Source organism: Dasypus novemcinctus, chromosome 13 (assembly GCF_030445035.2).
Source record: "Dasypus novemcinctus isolate mDasNov1 chromosome 13, mDasNov1.1.hap2, whole genome shotgun sequence".
NCBI classification, from domain to species: domain Eukaryota; kingdom Metazoa; phylum Chordata; class Mammalia; order Cingulata; family Dasypodidae; genus Dasypus; species Dasypus novemcinctus.
The window spans coordinates 110,761,847-110,781,981 of NC_080685.1; the positions used below are offsets into that span (position 1 = coordinate 110,761,847).

Consider the following 20,135-nt stretch of genomic DNA (forward strand, 5'->3'; position numbering starts at 1 on the left):
GTGTTTAATTTCCTAGGCTGCTCTGGCAAACACCATTAATTGTTTTCAACTTAAACAATGGGACTTTATTAGCTCACAAGCTTAGAGTTTTGAGGCCAGGAAAATGTCCAACTCGAGTCATCACCAAGTGGACACTTTCTTCCCAAACACCAGCCGCCAGCCATCTCTGGCTCCTCTGCCGCGGGTCAAGGCCCGTGGCAGCATCTCCTGGCCTCTTCTTCCGCTCTGGGTTCTGTTTCAGCCTCTTGTGTCCCGTGGCTTTCTGCTTTTGTCTAGCTTCTGTTTATAAAGGACTCAGTAACAGGATGAAGACCCATCCTGAACAAGCTGGGCCACACCCTACCTGGAGTGGCCTCATCAGAAGGTCCTACTTACCATGGGTTCACACTCAGGAATGGAGTAACTTCAAGAACATGTTTTTCTGGGGTACACATAGCTCTAAACCACCACACTAAGGAAAGAAGCAAATTGTGGAACAAATGTATAATAAGATATCATTTATGGAAAAAATACCATTGATTTTCCGTGGATTTATGTGAGCACAAAAACGAAACGTTCTTGAAAAGGTTCTCAGCAGACAGTGGGGTTATCTCCAGGCTGGTGAGAGCAGATGGGATTGCTGGGGTGGGAATAAAACTGTAGTTTTATTTCTCAGATATTTAAAATTTTTGTTGAGAGACTACTATATAATGTTCAGGTAATTAAAAACTAATTTGAATCCACAAGAAAAGATGGGAGAGAAAAAAGATAAACATAGAAGGAGAGAAAAGGCAGGAATGGACCTGGAGTTTAATGCCGTGAAGCGGGCTTTGATAAGGCCATGCACACCAATGGCATAGTTTTGAAAACAGAGGTAATGGACATCTGTCTCCACAAAGACACTTTTGACTGAAGGCTTTCATTTTGAAGGGTGAGGGAGAGGGCCCAGTAAAGGGTGTTTGCTAAATGACTTGGCCATTTGGTTGAAGATCAACCCTCCAGAGCTTCCTCCGTCCTTAGAAGTGTCCCACCACGTGTTTCCTCTCTGGAAGCTTCCTAACCCCACACGATGTCCTTGGCAGTGAGTTGGTTGTTTTCCTATAACAATTAGAGTAGGCTAAACTTCTGTAACAAATAGGCCAGAACAAGGAAGGGCTCCAACATAAAGTTTCTCTCTCTCTCATAGGGTTGTTGTTGCAGGTCGATGATGGTGGGGCAGGAATGGGGGTGGGTGGAGTAAGGGAGTTGATTGGTGTCTGATCTACTGCAATCATTCGAGGGCCCAATCAGAAGGCAACTGTTTCATCTTCATCACATGGTTTCCAATAGTCTTTGATCTTTGCCTTTTCATCCCATAGTGGAAGGAGGGTAAGGCGAGAATGGACCATGTCTAAAAGTGGTCCAGATGTCTTCTGCTGACATTCCATTGACAAAAATGAGATCACAGGGAGCCAGTGTAGCTCAAGTTGGGTGCTGGTATACCACATATGAGGTACCAGGTTCAGTCCCTGGCCCTGGTACCTAAAAAAAAAAGGAATAGATCACATGGCCAAGTAGTCACATGACCACCTACAGATGCTAAATGTCATCTCAGGAATAACCCTATTCCTGGGGAAGAGGGGAAACTCAGATTTCAATGGGCAACTAGCAGACTCTGCCACAGGCTGTAAATTAATATGCACACACACATGTATTAGCCTATTTTTTTTCTCTTCTCTTTTTCACCTGCTTAGGTGGTAAGCTCCTTTAGGGTAGGGACCATCGTGTTCTCTTGCTTTTGATGCTTTCCCCAGCAATTTATTCTGCATCCAGTGGGGTTTTTGTGGGATAAGCCTCTTCCTAAAACAACCCTCAAGCAATTTTAATATGTAAAGATAGTTGCCACTTCAGACCCCGGCATAAATAAATACCTGATACACAGAATATAATTTCAGCTAGTTAAATTCGATCACTGGGGAAAGGCGGGTGGCAAGAGGGAGAAGAGAAGAAAGCAGAAATATTCATTGCTCCTTTAGCCTTTTTATTTAATTCTGAGCTGGATAAATTTTCATTAACTTTAAGCTTTGACCTCTATGTAGCAATATTTGGCTCTTGGATTAAATCAAACCAATGTTGCTAATGAGAAGGTTTCACAATGTCACCACCTATAGTCCAATCTTCTATTTCAGCTGACTACCAGGTAAGCATAACCCAGTGTTTTCTGAAACACTTTCAGTCATTAGTTACACAAGAAATGGTATTTTCCTGCCCTTTTTATCGTATCTTACCTTCTATCACCTTGCCTTTTTTTCTTAGTTTCTTAAACACTTTTACCTTTAAAGGTACTGTCACCTTGGCATAAACGTCTTCAGGACAGCTAATGACACCAGAGAAAGGGCGGGGAAGACAACAAGCCTCAGCCCCGGGGTCACTTGCTCACCGTGCATCCAGCAGTCTTTGAGTGTCTGAGATGTGCCACACATAATGCAACATTTTAGCATCTGGAAACAACAACACACTTTTTTTTAATCTCACAGTTTCTGTGGATCAGGAATCTGGAAGAGGCTTGGCCGGGTGACCTTGGCTTGGGGTCTCGTATGAGGTGGCAGTCAAGTTGTTGGCTGGGCTACAGTCATCTGAAGGTTGCCTGGGGCCGCAGATCTGATTTCAAGGTGAATCTTCTCATCACGTGGCAGCTGGCTTCCCCAGAAAGAGTGATCCAAAAGAGCAAGGCAGAGACCACCATAAATTTTAAGTCCCAGCCTCAGAAGTCAAAGCCATGGTTTCTGTGAAATCTTATTAGGTGCACAGGTAAGTCCTAGTCAACAAGGGAGAAGAGCTCATAAGATGACAAGAGACAAAATCATGGGGGCCTGCTTTGAGGCTCTTACACATTCCCATGCCTTTAGCAGCCCTCAGAGAAACACTGGATGGGAAAGAGAAAAGGTCAACAGAAGAAGTCAAGGAGGGAAGGAAAACCATTCAAACAGAAGATGGGCCTCAGTGCCAAACAGAACAGAGAAATTCAGAAGAGGCTGTGAACAGGCCATTGGAATTGGGCCCCGGGCTCACAGTTTTGACCTTCTCAACTCTAAAGCAGCACTTCTTGAGAAACATTCAACTTTCCAATGCAACCCATTACTAGAAATGTATTTGACATCAGCATCTACTACACAATGCATCCATTTTCTGAACAAACATTTCATGGGTTAATATTATCTCTACTACATGAAAGGCACTCATATTTGTTATTCTAGTCTATTTCTTAAAAAATAAAAATGCTAGCCAAACCCACTAAACTGATTGTGTTAGTCATTTCCAGCATCTTGACCTGAAGTTTGAAAAAGAGCTTTGAATAAGATTGGAAAAGAATGAAGATGGTGGTGATGATGATGACAACGAATGCCTATTGAGTGTTTAGTAAGGACTTGCCTCGATGCTAATGTACAGCCATGGGTTATCTCATTGAACCATCATAACAACCCTCGGGACAGTCTTATCACAACTTCAGATGAAATATTTGAGTTCTTAAAGAATGTATCTCGTCCCAGTGCATATGGTTAGGAGATGGTGAAACTGTAAGTTATTTTAGCCTAAACAATATAATTTCAGAACTCATGCTTTAGAACTGCACTGTTCCAGATGGTAGCCACCAGCTAATGTGCCTATTTAAATTAATTCCATCTTAATTTCCTCAGTCACACTAGTCACATGTCAAGTGCTCAACAGCCACAGGTGGCCAGTGGCCTTCACCTTGGACAGTGCAGACATGCGGCACTGCCCTCATCGCAGCGTGCTCTGTTGGACAGTGGCGGTCTAGAGCAAACTTCCAGGGGCCAGTGACTGGGGAAGACGGGAGTGACCCGAACACAGTTTTAGGTTGAAAAAAAGGAGCCAGTGGGGGTGGGGAGAAGACAGAGGGAGAAGATTCAAGACAGGGCATACAAGATAGAACTGTGCCTGGGAAAGGATGGAGGGATACAATTAGAGCAGGAGGAGTTGGCTTTGGCGAGGGACAGGGACCATTTCTGTTCTGTGTCAAAAAGGAAGGAGAAAACGGTTGAAGATCCAGAGGAAAGGACATTTGAGGGAGAGACCACCTTAACGACCTTGATCTTGTCTAAGATATGGGATTGAGAGCAGAAACAAAGAATGAGTGTGTAAAGGTGTGGGTGAAACAGGAAAGACTGGAAATTGCCACCGCATTGGGGTAGATGCACAAATAGAAGGATTGATGCCCATCACGATGGGCTCAGCTGCAGTTAGACACCATGAATTTTAGTGCAATCATTTAGTTCATTCATTCAATAAGTATTTACCTACAAGAAGCCATGCACTGTGCTGGGTACTGGAGCTCCATTTGTGAGTGACAGTGACAGCAGGCACAGTCTATTCACTCATGGAACTTAGAGCCTATAGGAGGAGGACTTTATTAATCAAATTCCAGAGAGCCCCCAAATGTAGCCCTGCAATGGACACATGCCACCAAGGAGAGGGCCTGGCACTCGAAAGGAGCCATTGGAGTACACTCGGGGATTTCATCCCGTCAGGGAGGGCAGCGAAGTCCCCCCTGGAATCAAGACTTGAGGGAACACATTCCATGTGCAAGGAGGACAGTTAGTGACTCTCCCAGATGGCCTTGTAGAGAGTCAGGTGGATAAAGCACCTCTGGAAGGTTCCTGTGGGCAGAAGTGGTTGCTGAATGCACAGACAGAACCACCCGTGGCTACTGAGGTCTACTCCAGCTCTGAGAGCAGGTGGCTTTGAGAGAACAGAACGACGAGTTGCCTGCTGGAAATTCTCCTGTAGTATGATAATCCTGCTGGGTGCAGAGGCTGGAATTTTCATGTGCTGAGGGTGCCCTACCCTGCCAATGACGTTGGCAAAGGATTCACGATGCACAACATTGTACAATATATGCACCGTCAGCAGTCACGGCAAAGTACCCACCCACAGCCACCATTGCAGCACTCAAGTCACTCACTCGTACCTTTCCAAAACACTAATGTTCTTTGAACTTAAAATTCCAGCTCAATTTTTTGCGAAACAGAACTTAAAAATAAAACATTTTTTATACGCTTAACCAAGCACATTCCTTAAAAACAATACTTAGTACAAGGGTTCTTAACCAGGGGTCCAGAGACCCCCAAGAGGTCTGTGGAAAGATTTAAGGGGGTCCGTGAGCTTGAATTGAAAATTCACAAAAACATTTTTCTTGTGGGGGTGTGTTGGTGCGGGTGCGATATATTTATTAAATAATACACAGTAGAGTGTGGATTTAGTAAGGGGTCCATGGTTTTCACCTGACCAGCAAAGGGAACAAAAAAGGGTAAGAACCCCTGCCTTATTATAATATCTGTATTATGTTGGGGGTTAAGAAGTAACTCCAAACTGGATCAGTTATAAAGTACAACTATTTTCCCAAGTTTCCACAGGGAAAACCTTTTAACATTTTAAAAATTACAAACATAATATCTCTATCATACCATTTTGTTTCTCCATCGCTTTTGAGTCATCCCATGACTGCAGGTCCGTTCTTTCTCACTGTAGAAGAGAATTTACTTTCCCTGAAAATATGTTTATCTAGTCCTTCCTTTAATCAAAGGAATCGGTTAATTATCATCTCCTGACTTTAATTGCATTAAGGCTACATATGTGAAAATCCTAAGATATAGCAAACCCTAAGATCTTACAAATGTTTAAAATCTTCTAAGGCTCCCTTGAGCACTCACAATTTAACAGGTTATGATGCTGCAGTGTTAGCACGGAAGATGGTACCGTGTAAACGGAGGTGAGGGGTGAGGGCTTGAGTTCCAATCCTGACTCCCTGCTGACTCCACTGGTGTCAGGCAATTCTCTTCCCTCCCTGTTGTTCTGGTAAAGCACTCACAGCAGTGCTCCTAGTACACGCTCAATCTGTGTCAGTCACCATTTGTACACATCTAGGGTCTCCGACTCATGGAATATTTGCATTGTGGGCAAATGATTGTTTCCATGGAAACCTAACTTTCATATTTCTGTGCTCTTATCTCATAACTTTCTTTTTAAATAAAAGAAGTTTGTGGGCTACAATTTTCATTTTAGCCCTGCGTTGACATAAGTTTCCCATTTATTGCCTGGGTGTTTGCATACCTTTTTTTTTTTTTCTAAACGTTTTATAGTTCTGGTATTTTCAACAAGTCTGTATCTTGTAGGCCCATGGGGAGAGGGTCCTGTTTTGTATTCTCAGACACTGTTCTTGAAGGCATCTGTTTTTCTGTGTAATAAGGGAAAAGTGGGTGTGGGTGTGAAAGAACTGAAATCCTGTGAAATTGCACTGTAAAACCAAATTATGAAAATTAATTATTTACCTATCCAGCCATTTAGAAAAAAATTTCTGGCCCAAATACTATCTTCTGAGTAAAGGTGATTCCAAAACCATATATTTATATTTAATATAAATGACAATTAGCTAGATTAAAAAAGCTTTCTCTTACACTGTGAAAATTGGGGAAAAAATTATCTAGAGCAACTCATCCAATAGAAGTAAAATGTGGGCCATGTTTATAATTAAATTCACCACATTAAAACAAGCAAAAAATGACATTGATCTTAGTAACATATTTTATTTAACCCAATAGATTCAAAATACCATCGTTTCGACACAAACAATGCAAAAAGCATCGAGATATTTTACATCCTTTTTTTTTCTGTATTGTCTTTAAAATCCAGCATGTATTTTGTATTCACAGCACTTGTCAATGTGCACGACCCACATTTTATGTACTTATAACCTCATGTAGCTGCTGGCTGCTCTGTTGGACAAAGTAGCTCCAGCTTTTTTCTTCCCTTTAATTCATCCAGGAATTAGGAGTTTCTCTGAGCTCAGATTTGAAGTCACCACAACAATTGACAGGCTGTTTTGAGGAAGGTCATAGAGTGCGTTTCTATTCCATAGATTCATTTGGATTTTGTGGGGTCAGAGCACATTTTGCCATATTTTCCACGTCTCCAAAAAATCAAGAAAAGAGGTTTAGGGCTTCATTTGGCAGAAGGCCCAAATTCTTAGGCATCCTGTGTAACACGCTGAGGATTTTTTCTGCCAAATAGAAATTAGGTTGATTGTTCTTAGCGTCCAGGGAAGGCTTGGCAGCCTCGCATTTGCAGGACATCTCTTTCATCTGTCCCAAGAAGAGCAGACGGTGGTGTCTGGGCTTGTGCTCCTCCCAGGGGCCTTCAGCAGATGCTAACGATGCAGGTGAAGGGGACGTCTTCCAGGTTCCACGCTGAGCTCGAAGGCCTGGACTCTCCTCAGAGAAAAGGGTTCTCTTCCAGACATTTTGTTTCCTGTTGGGTGTGGAGTTGGGGAGCTCACGTCTTATTGCAGACTCTTCCACCTGCTTTCCAGGATCATTGTTTTCAAGGCCACCCCTCCTGGAAACACTTTTTTTCCTTTTAGGAGGTACCGGGAATTGAACCTGGGACCTTGGACGTGCAAAGCTGGCGCTCAACCACTGAGCTACACCCGCTCCCCTGCAGGCCTTTTGTTACTGCCATTACCACCTTCCCAGGCCCCCGGGCTGGAAGCCCTCTTTCTCCAGAATCCGTCAGCAGGTCTCCCCTTCTGCAGGGTCCCTTGAATCCATCCTTTCCCACCCCACTGCTGTCATCTGGGTTAAGGCCCCCCGATGGCTCATCCAGGGGGCTGAGCCAGTGACCTAACTGGCCATCTGTCTCCGATTCCCCTCCCCTCACGCTCTAATTTACCTTCCACAGGGCTGCCAGGGTGAGCTTTCTAAAATATAGCCTTGATGAAAGATTTTCGTTGACCCCTGACTGTTGTCAACACAGTGGATTGAGACCCATTTTTTTTTTAATAAGCAGAAGAAACAGATAAAACAGATAAAACAAAACAGATAAAAGCTGAGTTCCTTTAGGTAAAGCAGACTCAGAGGCCCCAGAGCCCGCGCTAACGTCCCCCTGCTCCACACAGCTGGGCCTCTTCTGCCCAGCGGGCCACGGTCGGCGTTCCCTGGCGTGGCACTCGAGGCCCTGCACGGAACCTGCCCCGCCTACCTTCCCATCTCACCACCCGCCGCGCCACTGCCCGCCCCGTTCCTCCTCGCACACACACCACCGTGTCCTATAACAAAGAATTCGGCTGGCCTTTGTTCCCAGGTCCTGGGAGATAGCCTTTAGGTCACTGGCGTTTCCCATGATGAAAGGTTTTGCCGTTCGCGGCGACCTCCTGTCCATCCCTGATGGCTTATGCTGATGAGACGTCTCAGGGCGAGGGCTGGCCATGCCATTAGGGGTGAGGTCTGAGCCACGTCCTAGCACCCGCCCTGCAGGCGGTAGAGGGTGGCTGGACACTGGGTTCATCCACACGGTGCTGACTCCATCCGTCTACCTGGGTTATGGAACCCCTGTAACAACTCCAGGCACCCAGGCTCTGGAAAGCTGCTCTGGATGCTAACAGACACCCATGTGCTGGGAGGGGACACATCCTGGCTCCACCTGGACTGGAGGTGGGAGTTTCACACCAGGTTGCCCCCCAGGCCTCACCCTATCTATTTGTATCCTTCTTGCTATAATAAAACCCATCCTAAGTAGAGCACTTTTCTGAGGTCCGGGAGTTGTTCTAGTGATTTATTGAACCAGAGGGGGTTGTGGGAACTCCAGGATTTGTAGCCAGTTTGTCAGATGTGTAGGTGGCCTGGGAACCCCCAAACTTGCGGCTGGTGTCTGAAGTTAGGGCAGTCCTTTCCCCCCAGCGTGGGACATGACACCCGGGGATGAGCCTCCCTGGCACCGAGGGACCACTATCAACTACCAACTGATGATGCAACTGGAAAATGACCTCATACGGAAGGTTCAACGCGGATCAGCGGAATATCCCTGTCTACATAAAATAACATGACTTTAAAATGCTGTTTGACCTAATGTAAGGGGGAAATGGAAAGGAGAAATGAGTTTATATGGCTACAAGTCTCTAAAAAAGAGTCTGGAGGCTGTCAGGATTTCCCTTATGCACAACTGAGCAGAGTCTGAGAGACAGATAAAGCAGATACAACCCCCAGATATCGGTTCCTTTGAGGGCTAAAGAGATCCATGGGTGCTATGGTCATGGCAGATGGGGTTAACTACCAGGTCAGATGGCCCCTCTTTGGAACTGGTGTTTATGTGTGATGAATCTGGACTCAGATGGGATCTCTCTTCATAAGACTTTCATGCTAATGTGCTGAGGTGCAGTTAGTGTCGGGGTTTAAGATATATTTAGGGGATTTGAACCTCTGGACTGACAATGTGATAGCCAGGTCCTGAGCCTCAACAGACTCCAGCACCTACAATCTGACTTATTGGGCTCACCACACTCAGCTAAGATGGAGTTGAAGAAGGACAACCACCACACCATGGAGCCTAGAGTGATTACAACTGAAAGTGGGAGGATTGCATCCAGCATCCATGTGGAATCTGAGCCTCCTCTTGACATAGAGGTGCAATGGACACAACCAATCCAATGTCCACATAGAAAAGGTGGCATTGGATTGAGAAAAGTGGACATGATGGCTGATGGGTATGGGGAAAGGCAGGAAGAGATGAGAGGTGGAGGCGTCTTTGGGACATGGAGCTGCCCTGGATGGTGCTTCAGGGGCAATCACCGGACATTGTAAATCCTCACAGGGCCCACTGGATGGAATGGGGGAGAGTGTGGGCCATGGTGTGGACCGTTGACCATGGGGTGTGGGGGTGCCCAGAGATGTACTTGCCAAATGCAATGGATGTGTCATGATGATGGGAGGGAGTGTTGCTGGGGGGGGGAGAGGTGGGGTGGGGGTGGTAGGGTTCAATGGGACCTCATATATATATATTTTTAATGTAATATTATTACAAAGTCAATAAAAAAAATAAAATAAATTAAAAAAAAAAAAAAGTTAGGGCAGTCTTGTGGGGACTTGGGGGGACCGTGCCCTGAACCTGTGAACTCTGACCTACTCCAGAGTCTGAATCGTACACAGTTAACACCAACACTACCGCAGCTGAGCAGGGTGCTCCATCCACCAGCCACATGCGGCGAAGCCCCCACTCGAGTTACAGGCAGAGTGGGCATCGCCATGCCAGGGTCCTCAGGAGGGAGGAATGAAGTAGGGACTGGAGTGGACTTGCTGGTATTCTACTATAGACTTATTCTACTATAGAACTATGGTGACTCTAGCAGTGGAAGTAATGGTACCACTGATGTGGAGGCGGTGGCCACGGAAGGTGCTGGGGGCAGGGAGAGGGAAGAAGAGGTGTGATGTGGGGGCATTTTCAGGTCTTGGAGTTGTCCTGAATGATATTGCAGGGCAGATGCACGTCATCATATATCCTGCCATAACCCACTGGAAGTACTGGGGGAGAGTGTAAACTACGCAGAAGCTGTAATCCATGCGGTGCAGCAGTGCTCCAGAACGTATTCATCAAACACAATGAGTGTGTCTCACTGATGAAAGAGGTTGTTGATGTGGGAGGGGTGGGGGTGGGGGTATATGGGATCCTCTTATATTTTCTGATGTTACATTTTGTATGATCTATGTATCTTTAAAAAAATAAATAAAATATAGTTTTTAAAAAAACAAAACTACTGCAGTCGGTGCCAGAGGTTGCGCATCCTGCCACGCGAACCACACACGACCCCCAGCGGGCCCGGCCTTTCGGAGGCGCCCCGTCGTGGCTTGCCCAGCTGCCTGGTGATGTCCGCTCCGCCGCAGCCCCGTGGGCATCCTGCATGAGCCTTCCCTTACAAACAACCCAGGTAGAATGAACCTCCGCCTCCTCTAAGAACTCTGTGATGGCCACTACTTGCCCACTTACCACCTTGTTCCCCTGAATCTCTCTCTCCTAGCAATGCTGTAGGAAAGGACATGGATTATCTTTCGAACCCTGGCCCAGACTTTCAATAAATATCCGTGGTGTTATAAGGTTAACACCATGTCCTGTGCTCCATCAGCAGCAGGGGTCAGTGAGCTATGCCCTACTTCACGATAACCTCTGGGAACCTTCGGAGGAAGCAAGAAGCAAAGAGCCCCGAACAGGAAACCTGAGGCCTTGGCTTCCCGTGCTGGCCGTGCCCCAAACTGCATCTTTAAATCCAGCTCTACAGTGCTACGGGTTTAGTGCTCTTGGCATAATGATGATAATGATTCGCTTAGCTAATATTTATAGGGCAGCCACCACATGCCGGGCACTGCTGCTAGCATTTTTCATGGATTAACTCATTTTTGCTTTACAGAATGAATGTGGAGGCATCTATTAGATTGAACCTCTTTCTCCAGTTACATCTGGGGCTGGAAAAGCCCTTACAAATCATCTCTTCCAGCACCCTCATTTTACAGGGGAGGAAATTGGGACAACTGCTCTAAGCGACTCGGGGGGCAGGGGGGGAGGAAGAGCGCCGGCTGGTGATAGGTCTCCTGGCTCTTGGGCAGTAGCCTTTCGCCCACACAACACTGCCTCTCTGAAACAGGACATGGCCTAGGTACTGGCCAGAGCCACACTTAGCTCTGCAAAATGCTTTACAAAGCTTCAACAGAGGGGTAGGAAACTCAGTGACAGCCCAGCTCAATTCATGCCTAAAAATTTCCTACCTTAGAAAAGTTAAATAATTCCATTTCAAATTTGGTGTAATTTAAAAAATGTTTTTACCTCCTGGTAAGGATTACTGTCACATAAGATAATCTCTCTAACAATCACATGGGAAGCAGATGTGGCTCAGGCACCTGATCTCCCGTCTACCACATGGGAGGTCCGTGGTTTGGTTCCCAGTGCCTTCTAAAGTTCTAAAGAAGGCAGTGAGTTGGCGTGACGGGCAGGCATGGCAAGCTGACGCAACAAGACGACACAACAAGAGACACAAGAAGAAAAACATAATGAGAGACACAAGCCGGGAAAGGGGTGGCTCAAATGATTAGGCACCTCCCCTCCACATGGGAGGACCCAGGTTCATTGCCTGATGCCTCCTAAAGACACAGCACACAGCAAAGTGCGAACAATAAGGGGGTGAGGAGAAATAAATAAATAAAATAAATCTTAAAAAAAAATCATGGGAGTGATGCCAATAGAAAATCCGGGTGGAAACAACTTCTTATCCCCAGCTATAGCTGTGCTGATGACGGCCAAGGAGACCTCTGCTCCAAGAGAGAAGCTTCCATCTCCTTAGCTGCCCTAGTTAAGGATCCTACCACACGGCTCCCAGGACATGGCAGCCACAATCCTGTGATGTACGTCTGACCATAATTTTCAAAGTATGCCTCAGTTCAAGGTGTATTTCCTGAGAGGTGACATATTGCGAAAACCTAAAGTCAAACCTTCTGCCATTCACGGAGGCACCTTTGGGGAAGTTGGGTGATAGAGATGTCTTAAGGAAACTCTATCAACCCTGCTTGGCTGCGATTGCTGTGGGCTCCAAGGTGCACCTTCTTTAAGGAGTGCTCAATGTTTGCGGAATGTTATCCAGAAATATCTCCTCCTTGCACCGCAGAGAAGGGAGATGACTGAGCCAGGCTCTTCAGTACCTGGAGGCCACCCCTCCCTGGCAGCTACCATTCACCTAAGCTAGTTTAGGATTATGTTAATTTCCTTCTACTGTCTTTAGAAAAATTTTAAACCCATATAATAATTTAAGTCTTAAAACTTTCAACCGAAGTCTAACAGGACATAAAAATAGTGTTTATTGCATGCATAACAGGTGTCAAGCTCCATAACCAGCTGCTCCTCCCAGCAGCCCTTAGGGCTGGTGTTATCGCCCGTGTACTCCCATTCCACCTGCTGGGAACGCAAGGGTCAAGATCACATAGGTGGAAAGTAGCAGATGAGATCAAAAACTCGTTTGCCCAATCCTAAATCCTGTGCTTTCCCCCATAGGCCATGGTGCCACAGCAAAGAAAAATAATTTCACAAAATTTGAAAAAAAAAAAAAAGGACTACCCCCCCCCAAAACCCAATAAATGTGATTTTAGCACGGTCTTCGCTGATGCTTTTTCAGAAATGAACACCACATTCCTATTTTGTCAAAAGCAGCAAGTACCATATGAGAGGAAAAATAGAGTCGTTTTTTCCCTGCTCTAAAATTTTAAAAAGTAAACATAAAACAAACGTTGGTGTTAATTACATTCACAGTGTTGTGCTGAATTATATATTTGAATGTGGTTAAAAGAGGAAATTTTGGTTTGCATACGTGTTGCTAGAATAAATTAAAAAAAAAAACAACCCATGTAACTGCACAACACAGTGAACCCTAAGTGAAACCATGGCCTAGAGCTAAGAGCACAATTACAAAAACGTGCTTTCATCACTTGTAACAAATGCACTACAGCAATGCAAGGTCTTAATAAGAGGGAATCCTGTATTTTACGCATGAACCCGCAACTTCTCTAATAAACAATAAATTGCTCTTTGGGCCTGCTCACGTAAATGTCACAATGCGGGTGCAGCCTGTTACCACGGGGCTTGCACAGCTGCCTCATTTGCACGCGCTGCAGAGTGCGCGGCTGTGGGAACGTGACTCGGCTAAAGGCTCCTCCGGGCACGCCTCACCCCGTTTCCCCCGCACCTCGACCATTCTGGGGGTGATGCCTTCCCCCGACTCTCTGAAAACCCCACCACCTTAAAGTGCGCCGATACGAGTCCAGATGCCCGCCCCCGGCCCCTCGCTGCCCCCGGCCCCTCGCTGCCCCCGCCCGGCGGGCGGCGCCCCGCATTGTGCGGTGGCTGAGCGTCACAGGCGGCCCAGCCGCCCCGCAGCGCCCCGCGAGGCCCGGCGGAGCATGGCGGGCCTCGGCCGCTTCTCCCCGCCGCCCGACCTGGCGCCCTGGGAGCGCGCGGCGGCGCCTCGCGAGCGCGTGGCCTCGGCGCGCCGGGCCGAGCCCGGGAGCCGCGCCGAGCCGGGAGGCTGGGCCGAGCCCGGGAGCCGCGCGGAGCCGGGAGGCTGGGCCGAGCCCGGGAGCCGCGCCGAGCCGGGAGGCTGGGCCGAGCCCGGGAGCCGCGCCGAGCCCGCCCTGAGCGCCTGGGCCCGCGCGCCGGCGGCGGCGTGGGGGGCGCCGCGGGCCTGGACGCCGCAGGAGAGCCGCAGCCTCACGGACGTGGCCCGGAGGCCCCCGCCCCGCGCCAGGAAGCCGCGCTCCCGCGCCCGGCGCCCGGAGGGAGCCTGGGGGGAGGCCGAGAGCCAGGCTCCGCAGCGGGGGGCCCGCAGGCCCCACGTGGCCTGGCAGTCACAGGCCCAGCGGCCACCGCAGCCGCGTCCGCACTGCCGGGACTGCCCTCCAGCTCCAGGAAACCCGCCGCCTCCCAACGCCTGGGAAACGTGTGCTCCCGAAAGTGGAACTTTGGGGCGAGAAAAGGTGCCGAGTGGAGACCAGTGGGCAGCGCCGGTCTGCCGAGGTCTGGACCAGTGGTCCCTCACCTCGGTTCCCACGGAGAAGTCTTCTGCGCCCTCCAAAGAGTTCAGGACGCAGCCAGCCAGCGTGTACAGCCAGAACAGGGACAGCAGTGAGCTGCTGGGGTCGCTGGCCAGCCACAGCTCCCCGTCCTCAGGCTCCAGCGAGGAGACGCAGAGCCAGCACAGCCACATCTTCAGGAACCAGCTGGCGGAGGCGGTGATCTCCTCCAGGGACCAGAAGATCGTGGACCTGGTGCTGGCACGGCTCAGGAAGGCCCAGAGGATGCGGGAGCTGCAGCAGCAGGCGGTGGAGGCCTGGGAGGAGCTGAAGCGCTCCGACCGGAAGGTGCAGATGATCTTGGAGAGGGAGCGCTGGCTGCTCCTGCAGCAGAGCCAGGTGCAGTGGCAGCTGGAGCAGGAGCAGCGCCGGCAGCCCGGCCAGCTGAAGGCCGGGATGCAGAAGGAGAGCCGGTGGAGGAGGCAGTGGGAGGAGCAGGAAAACCAGGGCCGGGAGAAACCGGAGCGGGCCCAGGCGCAGCACCCGAAGCAGCGCCAGGCGCAGCAACCCAGGGAGCAGGAGCGGACGCTGCGGGGCCCACAGGAGCAGGCCAGCCTGCAGCCGCAGAAGAGCTTGGAGCAGGCCTGCCGCGAGGCGCACCTGCACACCACGGCCGGCGGGAGGAAGGCCCAGGAGTCCAGCCTTACGTCCCTGGTCAATCACCAGGCCCGGAAGGTCCTCATGGAGTGCCAGGCCAAGGCCGAGGAGCTCCTCAGGAAACTGTCCCAGGAGCAGAGGATGCAGCAGTCCCCCGAGACTCCCAAGTGCCTGCTGAAGGAGCGTCACCGAGAGCTGAGGGACAGGGCCCCGAAGGCGGAGGTACGGTGGCGGGCGGGAGAGTCCGAGGAGCAGCGGAAGGCGCACAAAAGGCTGCCGATGGAGCTGGCCGACCAGGAGACCCAGCAGGCCAGGGGGACCGTGCCCAAGAATCTCCGGGACAGGGTGCAGCACGCGCGCGACCTCAGCCTCCTACGGGAGAAGAGCCAGCACGTCCTGAAGCTGAAGGCCGAGAAGGAGGACAAGTGCCACATCGAGGGCATCAAGGAAGCCGTCAGGAAGAAGGAGCAGAGGAGGAACCGGCTCTCCCGAGAGACAGAGGCGGCCCTCGAGGAGTGCCGAAAGATCTCCAGGGCCTCCCTGCAGGCGAGAGACAGAGCAAGGGCCCTCCAAGCCCGCTCCCTTTGACCCCCAGCTCTGGGTCTGTCCGCAGAGAGGGAGCTCCTGAGCCCGAGGGCAAGTGGCCTTCTGCCCCTGTGACCCGAGAGAGATGGAGGTGTGATTCGTTTTATAATCTGATTATCACTGAGCATTGATTTTAAAAAGTATATAAAGTAGCTGCAGTTTCCTCTCACGAACTGGTTTATTGATTCACTCGGATAGTTTAGAGAATTGGAATAGAAATTGGGAACTTTAAGGTAATGACTTAGCTTTATACATTTTTATTTGAATAGAAAACACTCATTCCACTAAACTAAACACACAACAGGCATATCTTGGAGGAACAGAGAAAAATCTACTTTAGGGCATATAGTTTATGTCATGTCTTAATAAATCATCCTGTCACAGAACTTATCAGAGGGTTAGGTGGGAAGTATCAGTCCATAAGTAATCTCCAAGAAAAAAAAGAAGAGGGCGCGCTGGTGGTCTGTGACCAAGTAGATTCGAGAACCCTGCGTACTGTGTCCCTCTTGGGAGTTCAGAGTGCACATTAACATTTTAAAGGCGCTGAAAAGACTTACAGTAAAGAAATTTATGTCTTTAACCAAGTGTTTTTCACAAACAATGGGACCCTTTTCTCTCAGATCATTCCAAGGAATTGGTGTTCCGCAGCACATGGTTGGAAAAGGTCCCTGCCAGATTGTGGACTTCACAGGCCTCCCCTCGCGTACTAAGGCGAAATGTTTAATATCAGCAACTGCTTTGCTGCCCCACCAAAGCCATGCTATCCAAGAGCTTCCTGGAACCCATTTGGTCTTTTTTTTTTTTTTAATTTGGCAAGTCCTGGCCAATTTATGGAACAAAGTTCTATTGGAATTTCTCTTCCCCTCTATTTCTCCTCTGACTCTTTGGAAGTAGGCGTGTGATGTCATTCTGTCTACCCACATTGTGTCTAATTAACCTGACGAGGCCCTGAATGGGTGACTCAGCATAACTCAGTAACGTGACGTCTTTAAAATAAGAAGCCGAAAGCTAAGTAGTTACCACATCTCAGAGTCTATAAAAAAATTCTAAATGTTTTCTTTAAAGAGCTCCTAATGTTACATTTGTCTTAAGAAAGAGAGAGCAAATAAGCACCATTGGAAAACCTCTCTTATTGGTGTTTTAAAAATGAAGTTAAAGATTCCCTGGCAAGGAATTTTATGCGGAGGCCAATGTGAGGTCCACTTTCTCATCTTCCCTCTCCTCGCCCTGCTCAGCTCCTCGGGGGGCCGACTTGGGCCCTCACTCCTTTCCTTAAAGCCATCCTGAAAGCCCACTGTTCTCGGAGTAAAGACTCGCACATCTTGCCGCAATTTCCCGTCTTCTATCTTCTCTTTGCCCACATTAAATCTTTGTTCTCAACAAATGCCATGCACTTAAGATATTTTGGACAGACCTAGGTGTGAATTCTAATTCTTCCTCTTATGACAAGTGTGTGACTTTGGGGAAGTCACCTCTCAAGAGCCTCAGTTCCTCATCTGTAAAATAGAATAATAATACATACTAAAGGGATGTTAGGAGAGGTGATTAAATAAAATAATCCATGTAAAGTGTTTGGCATAATGCCCAGGGCCTAGTACATATCCTGTAATTAACTGTTATATAATTATTTCTTAATAATACTGAACTTGTATTCAGTATTTGTCAGTTGTGTTTTCCCTACCTTGGTGGCTTCTTTCCAACTGCCTTCTCGCTATATATACAAGTCTGATGTTTCTGTCTTTCTCGAAAACTGGGACCACCCTGGTTGGTCCTATCTTGACATCACCCTTCTCTCAAAATCTACATGATTTGTTGAGCATTTAGCAGCTGCAGCTTTGCATGGCATATCCTCTTTGCATCCACAACTTGGCTCCCCAACTAGACTGTGTGCTACTTGAGGCCAGACATTGTCTTAGACTTCTTGCATGCCCATACTTAAGGTGGTGGTCAGATGGAAAGCTATCAAGCAGGGTGCTTCAACCCCTTTGTTCTGACCTCGTATCCATATCCCATTGATCTGACCTACTGGCGTTCTTTGCTGCAAGAAATAGACTTTAATTCTTTTATCCAGTTCTTTGTAATAATTGATAGAAAATGGAGTAGAGATATTTTCCCTGTTCCTACCCCATGTACAACTAAAACCTCTGAACATTTGATATAAAAGAAATAGAAGGAAACTCTGACAGGTGGAGAGACAACAGACTAGCTCAGGAAGTCAGGGTACAAGGTGAGTTTCCTGGGTTTTCTTTTTGTCTCATATATTCCAGGTCTGTAGCAGAAGTCGCCAGCAATCTGAAAATATCAATGGGCACAGATAAAAGTCCCAACAAAATCCTGTACTTTCTAGCCAAAGGACCAGGAAAGGAGCACTCTAACAAGGCAGAAAACAATAACACTCTACTCCAGCCAAGCACCACAGATAAACCAGTAGCCCACCCCTACCCAGCCAGCAAAGGCTCGGGGCGGAGGCTAGACTTCTTTCTACCTTTCCCTAGGTGTAACCAGGGGCCTGCCCTTCACTCCCATTTCCACCCCTCTGCCAGAGTGGTGGTATAGAGAGCTGAATTAGGAGGCAGGACTTTGATCCCCGCTGCCCTCCCCTCTCTGCAGTGTCAGTAGGTACCACTCGGGCAGCAGTTATGTGGCACTTGTAACCCTAACAGCCTGGGTATCCAGTGGGGGCCTAGTGGAGAACCAGAATTCTCACCTCCACCCAGAAATAACACCTCAGCTATCAATGGAGGCCAAGGGTAGAATTGAACTCTTCTCAAACTGATAGTAACAAGGTGGCTTTCTTCCTTCCCCTGATAATGTCAAAAGAAGTCAGCTAGGGAAGCGGATTTGGCCCAACTGCTAGGGCATCCACCTACCACACGGGAAGTCCAAGGTTCAAACCCAGGGCCTCCTAACCCATGTGGAGCTGGCCCATGTGCAATGCTGATACACATGTGGAGTGCCCTGCCACGCAGGGGTGTCCCCCATGTAGGGGAGCCCCACACGCAAGGAGAGTGCCCTGTAAGGAGAGCCACCCAGCATGAAAAAAGTGCATGGCACTGCACACACACGGAGAGCTGACACAGCAAGATGACACAACAAAATGAGACACAGATTCTGGGTGCCACTAACAAGAATACAAATGGACACAGAAGAACACACAGGGAATGGACACAGAGCAGACAACTGGGGGGGGAGAGAAATTTTTAAAAATTTAATTAAAAAAAAAGAATACACCTAAAGCAAGTTTACATAAAATCCAGCATCTCATAATACTCAAGATATCCATGTTTCAAATGAAAATCACTCACTTTACTAGGAAGATCTCAAACTGAGTGAAAATAAAGACAATCAATAGATGCCACTACTGAGATGTCATAAATACTAGAATTACCTGGAAAAAGGTTTTTAAGACATAATGTTTAAAAACACTCTAATGAGCAATTACAAATACACTTGCAACAAATGAAAAAGTGAAAAAAGGTATTGGCGAATAAAGGCTCAGCAAAGAAATGAAAGATAGAAAGAACTAAATGCAAATTTTGAACTGAAAACATAATAACTGCTAAGGCTTTGTGGGTGGGCTCAACAGCAGAATGGAGGGGATAGAAGAAAGTGAATTGGAAGATGGAACAATAGAAATTATCCAATTTGAACAATGGAGACAGAAGAGAAATAAAAGATGAGAGAGCCTCAGAAACCTATTGCACTATAACAAAAGATCTAACATTCACATCATCAGAGTCCTAAAAGGAAAGGAGAAAGAGGGTAGAGTTTAAAAAGTCCTCAAAGAAATGTTAGCTGCAAAGTTCCCAAATGTTGCAGGACAGAAATCTATGATTCAAGAAGCTGAGCAAATCCTACACAGGAAAAATGCAAATGAATCCACTCCAAGACATATTATAATTATCGTCAGAAAACTAAAGACACGTTAAAAAATTTTAAAGTAGCCAGAGAAAAATGACACCTTACATATAGGGAAAAAAACAATGAGGATGACAATAGAGTCCTCATCAGAAACCATGGTCAGAGGAAGTGGCACAATATTTTTCAAGTGCTGAAAGTAAAGAACTATTAACCCAGGATCTTATACCAGGCAAAAATATCCTTCAGGAATGAAGGGGAATCAAGACCTCAGATTGTCAGCAGTGGTCCTCCTCTAAAAGAATGGCTAAAGGAAGTTCTCTAAACAGAAAGGAAATGACAAAAGAGGAATCTTGGAACATCGGGAAGAAAAAAAACATAAGCAAAAATATGGCTAAATGCAATAGGCTTCCCTTCTTCAGTTTTCTAAATTATGTTCAATGAGTGAAGCAAAAATTATAACATTGCCTGATGTGGTTCTAAATGTATGTGGAGGAAATATGTAAAGCAATCATATTAAAAACTGAAGAAAGTAAGGGGACATAAAAGAAGGTAAAGTTTCTATATTTCACTAAAACTGGTAAAATCACATCAATAGGCCAAGATAAGTTTCATACATACATATATATATATATATATATATATATATATAGTGTAATACCTAGAGCAACCACTGAAAAAAAG

At 47.3% G+C, this 20,135-nt stretch overlaps 1 protein-coding gene across 1 annotated transcript; it reads left to right on the forward strand.

Annotated features, from left to right (window-relative positions):
* The first annotated feature begins 13,607 nt into the window (after positions 1-13,607).
* On the forward strand, positions 13,608-15,766 carry CCDC185 (coiled-coil domain containing 185). Its single transcript, XM_004453226.3, has one exon. The coding sequence runs from the start codon at positions 13,608-13,610 to the stop codon at positions 15,594-15,596; it is 1,989 nt and encodes a 662-aa protein (XP_004453283.3). The 3' UTR covers positions 15,597-15,766.
* The last annotated feature ends 4,369 nt before the right edge of the window (positions 15,767-20,135 follow it).